At 35.8% G+C, this 14,671-nt stretch overlaps 2 protein-coding genes across 2 annotated transcripts; one reads left to right on the top strand and one right to left on the bottom strand.

Moving 5' to 3' along the window:
* The first annotated feature begins 1,493 nt into the window (after nucleotides 1–1,493).
* On the top strand, nucleotides 1,494–3,536 carry LOC136209788 (small ribosomal subunit protein uS12). The gene is made up of 4 exons (XM_066001371.1): nucleotides 1,494–1,607; nucleotides 2,753–2,908; nucleotides 3,005–3,131; nucleotides 3,231–3,536. The coding sequence occupies exons 1-4, from the start codon at nucleotides 1,603–1,605 to the stop codon at nucleotides 3,369–3,371; spliced, it is 429 nt and encodes a 142-aa protein (XP_065857443.1). The 5' UTR covers nucleotides 1,494–1,602; the 3' UTR covers nucleotides 3,372–3,536.
* A 1,598-nt stretch (nucleotides 3,537–5,134) lies between these two features.
* Nucleotides 5,135–12,276, bottom strand: LOC136209936 (uncharacterized). Its single transcript, XM_066001569.1, has 9 exons — nucleotides 12,032–12,276; nucleotides 11,161–11,334; nucleotides 10,625–11,062; nucleotides 9,185–9,216; nucleotides 9,011–9,106; nucleotides 8,569–8,722; nucleotides 7,817–8,487; nucleotides 6,071–7,655; nucleotides 5,135–5,400 (listed from the first exon to the last, which is right to left on the bottom strand). The coding sequence occupies exons 1-8, from the start codon at nucleotides 12,153–12,155 to the stop codon at nucleotides 6,108–6,110; spliced, it is 3,237 nt and encodes a 1,078-aa protein (XP_065857641.1). The 5' UTR covers nucleotides 12,156–12,276; the 3' UTR covers nucleotides 5,135–5,400; nucleotides 6,071–6,107.
* Between the last annotated feature and the right edge of the window lie 2,395 nt (nucleotides 12,277–14,671).

Genomic DNA, 14,671 nt, shown 5'->3' with positions numbered 1-14,671 from the left:
GCTGAGTACTCGGTTATAGTACTCAGCGGTAGTTATAGGAGTGAGTAGAGGAATAGAGAAAGGTACTCTTGTATACTCAGCTTTTGTTGTAAAAGGTTTCGTGCTCCACCTTTAAAGAGCTCAGTAGAAGATTCAAAAAGCTCGGAACGAGTTCCGGGGACTGGACGTAGGCGGAGAGGCCGAACCAGGATATGTTTGCTGAGTAACATATTTCTAACCTTTAAACTCCTTTATATATTGCTTGCTGTTAAAACTGACTAAGTAACGAACTCACGCTGAGTTGAGTGCACTAAGAAGCTGAGTTCAGGAATAGACTTAAGTGCTATCTCCTGACTCAAGGAAAGAAGCAAACTTAGTCACCAGTTGACTAAGCTTGTGTCTTAAATCTACTTAGCACTGCTGTGTAAACCTTTTCTCAAAGAAAAGAAGTCAGCCATAACGGATAAATTTTTTAAATAGTTTCTATCCCCCCTTGGAACTAACCTTGTCACGTTATACGAGACCAATATTTTCCTCCGCCGATTCGCACATCACACAACTCATCAATATAGATATGTGTCCAGCTGCTGAACGAGATCGAGTATGCAGACAGCCTGCACAAAGCTTCCATACAAAACTTTTCCACTTCGGTGGAATATTTAACTCCCATAATACCGATCAACCTTCCATACAACAAAATAATGATTGTATCAAATAAGTTGCGAGAGTCAAATCGTATTAGAAATTAACATTAATATACTATATTCAACCCACAGAAGTAAGGGTGAGCATTGATTTAGTTATTAACCGCAACCAAAACGATTTTTTTTTATCAAAATCAAATTCAAAACCGAATCGAATAGGTTTAATAACTAAATATAACCAATCCAAAATTTATCGGTTCGATTATTAACCAACGACCGATCGAAAATTTATTATAAGAATTCAAAAAATTTAAAAAAATCTATAATAAATATGGAAAAATATAATAAATATGAAAAAGTAATAATGTATTAGTAGTAAATATATCAAATAGCTAATTAAATTGTAAAAATGTATGAATAGATAGTGTATATACATATAAAGGAATATTTTTATATTATACATAATTCAGTTTGATTTTCAGCTATGCCGGTATTTTTTTTAAATAACTGAATCAAAATTATCCTAATTTTAAAATTGAATCAAACCAAATTAAATAAATAAATAAATAACAAAATCAAACTATAATCTCAATTGGGTTTTAGTTTGATTATCTTCTAATTCTTAAAATATATCAAAAGCAATGATTTTATTATTTTAATATAATTCAAAATCATTACTTCGAACATATTCGTTGACAGTTTTTTAAAAGTGAATTTATAAGTAAATTTCCCTCAATTTTACTCACTCCTACACAGAAAGCCCCAATGATGGCGAGTTGATGCATAAATCCAGCCAAATTATGGGCTCAATAAAAGCCCAACAACTGAAGCCCAATATTCCCCCTATTTATATCTCTTATATATACAGACCCCATCGATCCAGTTTAGGGTTAGGGTTTTAGTGTAGCGGACACATCTCTTCTCTCTCTTTCCCGAGCTCTGAAGACCTTCGTCGCCGTCTCAACATCCATCAGCAGCCATGGGGTATGATTGCTCTGTTTGAATCTTTCATTGTTTAGCTGCCTTTTTTTTTTGGTCTGTTTCGATGTAATTGTACCGGCGGATCTTATTGTTACCGCATAGTGGACTGTCCGGTTCCTCTGAAATTTGGAGAATGATGGTATTCTAGAAAGACTTTTGAGCTTGATGCTTTTCACTTCTTAATTCTGTATTGAGTTTTGAAATTCAGCTCCAGATGAAGTTGTATTATGCACACTTTTTCTGATGGGTAACGATTTGATTGAACAACTAGCGTTTGTGTGTATTGCTGGAGACTGATAATTACATTGTTTTCTAGGATGCAATAGCATACACTTCATTCATATGCAGTAATAGTTTTTGGTAATTTTTTCAAATGAAAATTGAATTACTGGTTGTCTACATTAGGTTTATAGGCTGTGCATCAACTCATTAGCAACATTTGTTTGAGTGGAGATTCTCGTAGTGATCTTTGTCTGGATACAAGATGACCAGAGTGTTGTTCCTATACCTAGGGGGATAGTCTATGTTGCAAACTTTGATTTTAATGCTTTTCACACTTCCTAAATGTTTCGGAATCCCAAACTCTCTTGAACTTTTATGAAATGTTAATTGAAAAAATTGGCAACTTGTGTACTAGGATGTAATGTAAGGGGATCAATACTGATTACATGTTCATTAAATACCTAATATTTTATAGTCCATGTTCCATAAGCTTCAAAAACGAATTCTCTCTTTCCCCTTTGTTTTGTGAATTGTATAGAATGTTTTTTTAATCCATATATGGTATATATATAAAAAGTAAAAACATGGACTCTTATAAATTTTTTTATTTATAGATATATCCATATATTTTTATTCTTTACATGTTTACCCACTTTTGTTTGCTATGGTTTTTACTAATTTTGTTTCCTAGTTTCTGTTTCCATGTAAGATAGGCGGTTGTTATAGTTGATGTATTGTCAAATATATGCTGGAAAGTCAGACAAAACCAGTCCTATGCAGTATGCAAAGTTTCTGTTTGTCTGCTCAATTGTACTGCGTGTTTTATGAAGTTTTCATCATCCCTACCATATATGGTATTCAATCAGAGGGAATTGTGTCAGTGTGATTTTTGCATTGATTTGCCTATTTTTGCACTTTCCTTGCAGGAAGACACGTGGTATGGGAGCTGCTCGCAAATTGAAGTCTCACCGAAGAAGGCAAAGGTGGGCAGACAAGTCATACAAGAAGTCGCATCTTGGAAATGAATGGAAAAAGCCATTTGCTGGCTCTTCCCATGCCAAGGGCATTGTTCTTGAGAAGATGTGAGAATTCATTGTGTTTGTATTTACATTCATTTTCTGATGTTTTACTTTCTTAGAGCTTTAGTTTTATATCATGTGATTTCTCTCTAATTGCAGCGGTATTGAGGCTAAGCAGCCTAACTCTGCTATCCGAAAATGTGCCAGAGTGCAACTCATTAAGAACGGGAAGAAGATTGCTGCTTTTGTTCCCAATGATGGTTGCTTAAACTACATTGAAGAGAATGTGAGGATCAAATTCTTTGTGATGAAACAGTTTCTTGTTCAATTATATAGACTCGCTCTCTCTATGTTCTAACTGTACCGTGTATATTTGGAATGGCAGGATGAGGTTCTGATTGCTGGATTTGGACGTAAAGGTCATGCTGTCGGAGATATTCCCGGTGTTAGATTCAAGGTTGTGAAGGTATCTGGTGTCTCCCTTTTGGCCCTTTTCAAGGAGAAGAAGGAAAAGCCAAGATCTTAAGTGAGTAATGAAGAGAGTTCTTGTTATGTTATAGTTTGTTCCTAGACCTTCCAAAAAATTGGCAATGTTTCTCTTCAATTTTGAGTGAATCTGTTGAAACAATTTTTATTATTCTAGTTACTGTATCGAATCGAATACCTTTGGTTTCTAGCAATTTTTTACACAGATCGTCTTCTCGTAAAAGTAGAATGAGGTTATCAATTTCTGATACGACAATATTGTTGCATAGATAGCACGGTTTTCATATGATACAATTATTATAACACAATAATTTGTTTTGAGACTCAGAAGTCTCTCTTTACCTCGTTTACTGAAGTATGCTTTCCAATAGACTAAGTACAACGAACTAAAATACAGAAATCGACTTGTATAAGAGATTTTCATCAAAATTGCCATTTTGAAGGATTTTTTTCTCTAATTTTATGGGATCTCGTAATAGGTTTCAGTTTTAAATATCACAAGTCGAACTAGTAATTCTTCTGGTTTTAGCATATTCAGATAATTAAAAAAAATAACTGAATTATTAAAGTGCTTGATGTACTCCTGATAATTTTCACTTAATTTTACTTTCTATTTTTTATTTTCAAATTCTTTCTCCTTAATTCTTATGGCTTAACTAGAATTGTTTCACTTTAAATTTTACTTTTATGTTAAAATTCTTTCTACTTAATTCTTAGGGCTTAACTAGAATTGTTTGTATTATTTATTAAACCTCTCTTAAAGTTTGATGTAAGTCTATTTGTAATATAGAATGACACAAAGAATAATAAATTGAAAATCCTATAATAAATTGAAAATCCTAAAATGATCCTCCATTCCATTATATAAGAATGAGATTTTATGGTATTTTACATAAATCAAGAAAGATCATTAATGATTCAGAGAATGTGCTTCCAACAAGCGAATTCAAAAGGAAGTGATAAGAATGATCAGTCCTTACTTTCTTAAACTCTAATTTGAGCCTAGAATAATAAATTGAAAATCCTATAATAAATTGAAAATCCTAAAATGATATTCCTTCCATTATATAAATAATTCTATGGTATTTTACACATTAAACAAACAATTAATATAGACTCTAATTATGATTTATAAAATGGAATATAGTGAATATTTATTTGAGACGAGGAAAGTACCTTTTAGTTGCACAAGCAAGCTGATTCCCAAGCTGTATAGAGGAATTAGCAAGCTGATTGAGCTTTGCGTATGAAAGAGTGTCTTTCAATCGAGTTTTTATATTAAGCATCCGGTCTTTTATGTCATTTCGAGTATTCCCAATTCACATTTGGACACGTGTATTATGATCTCACTGAGTTTATGTTACACATGAAAAAATATATATAGAAAGTCCTTCCTTTGACATAGAAAATCATGTGTTTTTAATAATTTCCTCTTTCAATACATATATTCCATCAAAAATAATTTAGAAGAGAGAGATGATGAGTTTTAAATGTCGACAATGTTCTGAATGATATGATTACATGTAGTTTACATTGGAAAAAACAAACCGAATACTGAATGGTATGTCTTTCAAACTAAACATTAATGTTCCATTTCTAATATACTGCACAAGCATTCATTTTTGCCGATCTCAACTCGTAGACTGTGTTTCTGTCGATCTCGATTTTTAGAAGGAACTCATTCAAAATATCAAGCATATATCAAAATTTAGCTCATACTTAAAATGCAGATTTAAGTGCCATCAACTAGCTGTCTTTTTCTTTATATCTTTTTCTGAAGTTAAATAACAAAAAGGAGCTATAGAAAATGAAATCAAAGGAGCACTACTAAAAGACATCAAATGTACAATGATCTATCAGTATCATTTTTCTTTTCAGATGATATAAGTCTGTTGTAAATGCACAACTGACATTTAGCTCAACAAAAACAGTCACAGCTATTAGAAATTGAGACAAAATATGCTCATAAAATCTACAATGACACCATAAGAAATCATCTCTCTCTGCTGTGATTAGCCTATCTATGCTTCTACACTACAGACTCGACTTTCCAACTTCAAGCGCATACCCTGCACGATAATCGCATCAAACAAATTGTGTTAAGTTGTTTCTATAAATCGTATTGTTGTGTTAAAAATTAACAGTCTAATAAGGGCACAAGGTAATTTTTCAAAGTAAAGAATAACTCGAAAAAACTTGTGTTATAACCCGGAATCAAATAAAACTCTATGAAAATGCGGAAGTTGGATGATGTATATGGTATAACTCTCCATCTAGTCTAAGGCTATGTTAATGGAAACAAAGATAGATAAAGAAATTGAAATGGAAACGGAAACGAACCAGAAAATAATATTTGCAAAATATATGGAAAATGAAAAACATATTATTATATAGATATATTCATAAATTCTTAAAATTATAAGAATGTAGGTGAATTATATATATAATTTTTTGAATTTTCGTACTAGAATTCTAAGTCTAACAAGTCTAAATCTAACAATATTCTATTCAGGATCCATGTGAACATCGGTGCTATATATAAAATTAGATACAACCCATAAAGCAGAGGGAACAAAGATGGTTTCATTTTGAAAGCTCGTAGAAGTAGAAGGTGACCTAAAAAAAGACATTAGGAATTTACTAAACACTTTGTACAAGTTTCCAAGATTTACGGTTTTCAAAACGTGAAATGCTTAAAAATCAAAGTTCCATGGCAACACAGGTCTAAAGTTTACATACCTTCAAGAAACTTGCTGCTATACTTTGAAAACAATCTTTAGCTCTCATCGGTATCTACAGCTTTTGCTCCAATAATATGCGAGGGAGAAACCATTGACAAGTTCACAGTTTGAACTTGAATGCCAGGATTAACTGCTATGTTTATTTGAACTTGATATAGAGAAGAGCAGTCATCTGCAGGTTTTTGTTGGATCTCCCCATGAAGTTCAAATACTTTTACTTGTTCAGCCAAACCATCAACACAAACATTTTCCTTCTTACTACTGCTGGAAATATAATCCAAATCATTCTTTTGAATGCAAAATTCACCTTCCTCTACCGATGTGGAACTTGAGTTACATGTAGCACTAGATCCTCCATCAATGGTGAGCGTATGAAAACCGCGAAAATCTGGATTACTCGTTGCAGTATTAGATTCTTTAGCGGCAATGTTTTCGGCATTCAAGTTATGTTGCTCATCTTTTACAGGAGACTTCTTGTTCTGAACTTCCAGAGGCATTCCAGGACTTTGTTTTCCAGTTTTTGAACCGCTAAAGACCTTTGGTGAGAGATTTGAAGCTTCCTGAAGAGAAAAAGGAGCTTTGGATTTAATTGCCGAGGCAGGTTTCAGATCACTCTTTTGACTATAAAATTCACCTTCCTGTTCTGTTTTGGAACTTGAGTTACATGTAGCACTAGATCCTCCACCGATGGTAGGAATGTCTGCAACTTTTTCAGGCTCGTTCCCATCACCACACGAGCTTAATTTATCCTTACATAGACTGTTCTTCCTGTCAGAGCTGCGAAAATCTGGATTGCTTATTGCAGTATTAGATTCTTTAGAGGCAATATTCTCAGCAATCAAGTTACATTGCTCATCTTTTCCTGGAGACATCTTATTCAGAACTTCCAGAGGCATGCCAGGACACTTTGTTCCAGTTTTCGAACCACTAAAGATCTTTGGTGAAAGATTCAAAACTTCCTGAAGAGGTAAAGGAGATTCAGTTTTGATTTCTGCAGCAGGTTTGAAATCATTTTTCTGACTACAAAACTCACCTTCCTCCACTGATGTGGATCTTGAGTTACATGTAGCACTAGATCCTCCACTTATTGTAGGTATTTTCTCAACTTTTCCTGAGTCATTACCCTGGATATATGAACTGATTTTATCTTTACATGGACTGTTACTCTTTTCAGAATCACAAAAATCCCGATTGCTACTTGCAGTTTTAGATTCTTTACTAGCAATATTCTCAGGATTCAATTTAAGTTGCTCATTTTTTTCAGGAGACTTCTTATTCTGAACTTTCAGAGGCATGCCGGGATGGTTTTTTCCAGTTCTTGAACCACTAAAGACCTTTGGTGAGAAATTTGAAGCTTCCCGAAGAGGTGAAGGAGATTTAGGTTTGGTTTCTGAGGCAGTTTTCTGGACACCAGCTTTGGTGCCTCGAATTGCCATGACAGTTCTAGCAGGTTGAAGCTTTTCAGGCCTTGTGTCTTTTGACCCTCCGCCAGGGCTGATATTTCCTGGCCCAGATCTAGGCAAGTTACAAGGTGCTGTAGGGGATTTCAGACTTCCATTATGAGTTCGCACCATTGGCTTTGCCTGCATAATATAAGAATCCGAAAAATGACAAAAATGAGACTTAAATGTAATGAAAAGTGAAAGCTTTAAGTGGTTTTGCCAGCATAATTTTCAGAGATATCTTGGCAAAACAAGTTTCGCAACAGATGTAGAATACTTATGAAACAGAAAAGTAAACTGACCCCATCGAAGAATCCAATTTTTGGTGATGGCATCCTAAGGCCTGATGGTTTGATAAGCTCAGGATGATTAAGTGCCCCACCAGTTGAAACTCTCTTTGCACCCTCATTCACTAATCCGGTTATCCGAGTACTATTTCCAACTGAGCAATTGTCATTAGAAAGGTTTGCATAGTCTGAAGTTTGGAAAGCATCAGGTTTGTTGGAGGCATTTTTACAAGAGGTCGTGTTCAAACTAGGCCTTGAAACATTGGACCTATTATTAAGAGTAGAATTAGGTGACAGTGACGCAGAAGACCACTCACTGATAGAGCTTGCAGGCGATATGCTAGAAGATGGCTTGGTCATAGACTTCAAACGAGGCGAGATGCGTGAACTCATAGACTGATTCCTATTTGTTGGTGCAGTTCTTGTTGTAGTTCCTGTTGTACTTCTAACAGTTGAGCTAATAGATGAATAGTTGCCAGTTTTGGAATCAATTTTTCGTTTCTCCATCTCTGAAGAATGTTTACTGCTACTATTGGATGACAAACTTCCAAAGCTATCAATTGAAGAAGAAGGTGACACCTGGGCCTTAATTGCCCCTGAAGAACGTAAAGAAGACTTAACAGATGGCAGAGGCTTGGGCACGCCACATCGTGAAGCACCATTAGCAGGGACTTTTGTTCCTCTACCTGGCATGATTAGATTCACAGATAGTCAGGAAAAACGTATATGGAAAGAACATATATGAATAGGATAAACATGCAATTTACCAGTCGAAGTGTTTGCATTATCCTTTTCTACTTTGATGCCGTTGGCACTCAAGGAAGCTCTCTTTGTTTGTAATGCTGACAAGGAACTAGCTCTGGCCAATATCTTGGGTGGCTTACTAAGAGATGAAGCTGACTCTCCGATTCTCAAACCAAACTGCACAGAGGTTGTTTAGTCAAATTATACTTTAAAATCCAATTCAACCTCATGTTATTTAACTACTCATTTTGCACTAAATCAAGCCAAAAAGAACATACTGTAGCATAGGGCATCCTTGATGCGCAAGGCTGCCCGCTTTGCAAGGACCAAGGAAGATTGTTTAAAACAAAATAAGGTTCAATTAGCCTATTATAGGACCAAACTGAGGTGTAACATACTTGTACCAAGATAACAGTTATTCACATTGATACTATTTTCATGCAATATTGCAATATTAGTACGTGCCTTTGATGCTTCTGGGCTAGGAGGGACCTTATTGACCATTTTCCCCGATCCTTTGGTAACCACGCTTGGCTTCTTGAGAGCAGCTTTAGTCGTTAACTGAAATTCAAAGTACAAGTAACAAGTCACAATTTAGATAAAAAATGAATGCTAAGAATTGACTGCCATTGAACTTACCTTGTTAGAAATAGTGCCCACCTTCTCTGAAGCTGAAAGGAAAATTAATGTTAGTTCTGCAAATAAAGGCAATACAACAACATAGAAGGATTCAAATATCACACGACATTCTTCGCAAAATGCTCTAATAACTTCAGTTTGGAATGGAAATTCTCAACAAATACAAGCTCAATAAACTCTTTCGTCATGTTTATGGTCATTTCTTTGTCCTTTATCAACTGGTTACTCATTTTTAGAATGAATCATTGCATTCTGGATTACTGCTTACAGTTTTGAACAGTAATGCTCTTTCTTACTCCAGTTGTCACCCCTTGAGATCCCACTTAATTCACCATGCTAATTTTTTTCTTACCTAGATGATATTAACATTTTACCAGTTTCTCTCAAGGTAGAAAATAGACATGTTTTCCCTACATTTTCTTCATATATGGACGTGCGGATTCAGAAATTCCCGAGAAGGTAGCGATATTCCTACTAATTTTTTTAAGGTCCCTAAGGTTAATCTATGCTGAAACGACGAATTGGACCCCTCCCATAATTAAAATAAAATCTGATTCCGTTATTTTATATTTCTAATTCGATTTGGATCAGTATTTCCTGATAACTTAGTTTCGATTATAAGTTTAAAAAAGGATTTGAAGCACGAAACTAATATATTATATCAATGGTTGACTTAGGCTAAAAGAAGTCTTCTTTGAGTAAGGAGAGAAATCTCTCAATAGTAAAGAACTTTTACCAAGCATTTAGCAATATTAAGGGGAGAGCTAAAAGCAAGTGAAGAAGAGTGTCTTTATGAAAATTCAAAACAAAAAAAGAGTAGGAATCGAAATCCGCTAATTAGTTATGCCCTGGGGGAATGACCCCAAGCACCCATATATTTTTTTATATTTGTATATATAATATTTATTTCGGTTAGCTCTAACTGATTTTTTTTACTACAACGGAATTGATAACTGAAGGTGAAAATATCATAAAATGCTAATCAAAACCCATTGAAACTATAAATCAGCCGAACTGATAACCTAAATTTAAAATATCATATAATACTAACAAACCAAACCGGAAAATTATAAAATGAAAGAACCAACATTTTATTCCAATTGAGGGAGGGATCTAATTAGCAATTTCAACACAAGTTGATGACCTAATTGGCGATTTTAGAAGGTTAGGGATCTAATTGATTTTCAAGATATAAGTAGGACCTAATTGATGACTTTAGAAGGTTAGGGATCTAATTGACTTTTAAGGTATAGGTAGAACCAAATTGATGACTTTAGAAGGTTAGATATATCTAATTGTTAATCCAAAAATCAGCAACACAAATAAAAACTAAAAGCAGTAATTATTCATTCTAAAAATGAGAGACAAGAGGCCGAGAAGTGGCCATAAACATGATGCAATTGTTTCTTGAACCAACTATTAAGTTAAAGAAACACTCACGCTTTTTTAGTTGGTTTGCATTTACTCCAGACGCCAGTTTACTCTGAGAAATAGTTCGTGATGCTTTACTTGATTTCTGGATTGAAGCTCTTATATCTCCAAACAAGTCATCCTCAAGAGTTCCTAAGGTTGAATTGTCTGTTGCTAATGTAGATGCTGAATCATTCGATCTACGCATATCCTCCTCAATGCCTTTTAACGCAAGGTTTTCTTCACATTTATTAGGTTTTCGAATTTCTGCTTTACTAGACTTCTGGATTGAGGCTCTTATATCTCCAAACAAGTCATCCTCAAGAGTTGTTGACTTGTCAGTTGCTAGTGTACATATTGACTCAGAAGATCTGCATATCTCTTCCTCAATTCCTGGTAATGCACATCTTTTCTCACCTTGCTCGGCTTCCCAAATCATGGAAGATAACTCCTCTGGTTCCAAAACACCTAGTTACAAACGATATGCAGCTCTGACTAAGATTTATCAAATTCGAGAAAGAAAGAACATAAACCTCAAGACTCAAACATTGCACATGTTAAAATACCTGCACTAGTGAAAAAAGCATTGTCCCAAGCTAAACTTTTACGCAAGTTATACTTTTCATTCTTTTTTGTCTTCTTTACACCTGATGATTCAAATAGTTGAATAACTTGTTCATCTTTTCCCTCTGAGGCTTGCACCGCCGGGAACTGCACACTATTTTGTTTTTTCTGATCATCTGAAATTATAATTATGAAAATGGAACCGTTTTGTTATTGAAAATAAATAAATGAATACATCAAAGAGCAGAAAATCATACTTGAAAAATTAGCAATCCATATAATGCTCCTACAAGATTTGTATACTTTTGTTTGTATATACATCACTATAGAAGTATGAAACATGTGACAAGCACAGAAGCAAAACATCCGCCTAGTCTAGAATGTAAGTAAATAGCATTTTCAAGAAAAAAGAATCAGAGTAAGCATAATTTCCTTATTTTTTAACCAAACAACTAAAACTAAGATTAATGGAACTTTTTCATTTTGATATTCTAAACACTATAGCTATCAATCAACCCAATCAAAACCTACTGTTTCTTTAGTTGAACTAGGTATACGTATATTGTATTCTTTTACTCTCTTTTTTCTGCAAATTATCGTCCTTTGACCACCTCTCCAATATAAAATTAATTTCCAAATCACTTCATCCGAACATAAAAGAACAATTGAACATTAACATTCTAACTACAGCTGCAGAAATGTAAAAAGTTAGGTTTATATCAGTGAGCTTCACAAACATAAAAAAATAAAATAAAAAACAACAACAACAAGCGCGAGAGCTCATCCACGGAAATGGAGGCTAAACCGAATATCAGAATTCCGAACGTCAAAGTAAGAAATCGGTGAAAAGGAAACAAGCGTGTAAAAAAAAACCTGGAATACGAAGATTTGGATGGTCGCGAGGTGGAGAAGCGTATAGGCAATCGTCCTCGGAGCAGAAATCAATAAGACTGAGGGTTTTTCCTTCAAGATCGAGATTCGTGTCGGAAACACTCATTGTAGAGAAGAAGAATCAGATCGAAGCGAAATTGAAATGGGGAAATGCTGAGTGGTTCGAATTTGAGAGGACGAAGAGAAACGGAAGGAGAGAAAAGGGAGAGATTTTGAATTTTGGAGAAGCGCCTATTTCTTGAATTATTAATGAAATTAAAAATAACTAAGAAATGGGAGAGCGGCGTATTACACTTTTACCCTGCATGTGCAAATTGACAAATTTCTAACGTTGGTTTTTCAAAATAATACTAATAAACTTTGGGTGTTGTTAAACACAGCCCCATTTTCCCACCTCTAGCCCCGTGAAAGGACGAAAATGCCCTTTCATGGGTTTTGGGAGGGGAATTGCTATTTTTTTTTGCCAATCCGACACGCGGGCGTGTGGCCATCACGCCTCACCTCGCGGTCGGACGTGATAGTCACACGCCTCACCGTGTGGTAGGATGTGATAGCCTCACACCTGACCGCAAGGTCGGACATGTGGCTGTCACGTCCGACCACTCGGTGAGGCGTGAGGCTATCACGTCCGACTGCGAGGTGAAGCGTGATGGCCACACGCCCGCGCGTCGGAATGGCAAAAAAAATAGCTTTTTTATCCCGCAAATAGTTCGTTAAACCCGTAAATAGGCTGTTAAACCCGTAAATAGTCCGTTAAACCCGTAACTACAGAATTGTACTTAAAACCAAAAAATAATATAAGTTAATTAATAAATATTATTAATCACAACATATAAAACTAATATAATCTAGTCCAAGCCTCTCTCCTTTCAGCGTATAGATTCTCCAAGTGACGAACACTCTGATGACAAAATAATCGTCATTGGGTGGCAATGGGAGGTACTGGAAACGCATGATGTAAATAAAGACGTATGTAGTGACGATAACTCCCCAAATGACAAATCACAATCTCTCGCTCTGGTGGTCTTCCATCGTCCGAACGCATCGGCAGTATAGTGCAACATCCTAATTGTTCTGTAGTAAAGAGAAAAATTACTGCGTTTAATACAGATGCAGCAGCAAATAAGTCATTCGGACTCACCATCCAGTGGGACTCACCACAACCCGCTCTTGCCCATTTAATACGTGTGAGGGCAGCATCAAATCCGTTCCCGTACACTGGCGCATACAGATCACGGTTTGCCCGCATCTCATTCTCTATGAGCACTCTCATCAGCTTCCACTCCTCTTGGTTATAAATGATGGCATCGGCTAAAACACGAAATCCACAGTTACCATCTGCTACAACATCATGGAATCAAGTAATAAATGGTACGATGAGACGTTGAACCCGATGTAAATGGTGGTAACTGGCGATAGCCACATCAAATCCGACTGAAAATATTAATATATGAAATTTATCAATAAAAATATATTTACTTTAACTTCAACATATATATAGATGAAATAAAATATACCCGGCATCTGGCTGTTATGCACAGATGAGGATGAAGAACGGCCTCGACTACGACTACTCCTCGAACCTGAGGACCGTGCTCGACCTCGTGGTGACTGACTGTACTCCCATGCACTCGGATTTCATTTTGTTGATGAATTTCCCTTTGGTCTACCCCTAATAGTGTCTTTGACCTCAGGTTCTTTAAAGCCACTTTGTTCCGGGTTTATCTGATCATGAATCATCATCGATATGCTACGCACCATTGAAGGATCTAATTTTTCAACCTTTTCCACAAGAGATTGAAAAAATCGGTGATCCTCAGACCCGTCAGCATATACTGGAGCAGTAACTGGTATGTCACTCAACCCTTCAAACGCAAGAGATCTCCAAAAAGGATGGATGCGGTCAACACAGACCGATTCATTTGTGTCAATATATGTTTTAAGCTCACATGCACACGGAATGCCATGAGTCATGGACAACACGCATCCGCATTCACTTACCACATCCATACTCAATCTGTGCATACGCTTGAGCTCATCATTTAGTACAGCCAAACAGTAATGTGAAACGTGTAAGTCGAGATACGTGAAAGGTTCTCCACATTGATTCACCGCAGATCTTCTTCTCGAGCCCTCGAGTGAGTATCTGATTATATACAATGAAGGATTACAAAACTAATGTATTAAATTTTAAAAGATTAAAGCAAATAACAGAATAAATGTCTTACTTGATCGCCTCGATCTGAGCCTCAATGTCCCTATGCACCTTCGCCCACGCTGTATCAAGTGCACCAGTAGATGAATTTGACCATTGTTTCAACTGTGCATGTGAACTCTCCACTCGACAGGTTGTGGTGTTTCCTAAGTGCAACACCTTGTTCGTCCATGCTCGACAAAACTTCTCTTTATGCACTAGCCACGTGGTCTTCACGTACTGAATCACACCAGGCCAGTTGCCAGTAGTATTCTTCATGGCTACCACTGCCGCCTCATATTCAGCTTCTGTCGGGGCTTCAATTATACGTTTCCATTTGGAATTCTTAAAAATTTCACCAAACTTCTTCATTCCACTCAACTTGCCAACTCTATCCTCCACATCTTTATTAATATGCCATGTGCACA

This window comes from Euphorbia lathyris, chromosome 10, assembly GCF_963576675.1.
Source record: "Euphorbia lathyris chromosome 10, ddEupLath1.1, whole genome shotgun sequence".
Taxonomy (NCBI): Eukaryota; Viridiplantae; Streptophyta; class Magnoliopsida; order Malpighiales; family Euphorbiaceae; genus Euphorbia; species Euphorbia lathyris.
This window is presented reverse-complemented; position numbering and strand designations above follow the sequence as displayed.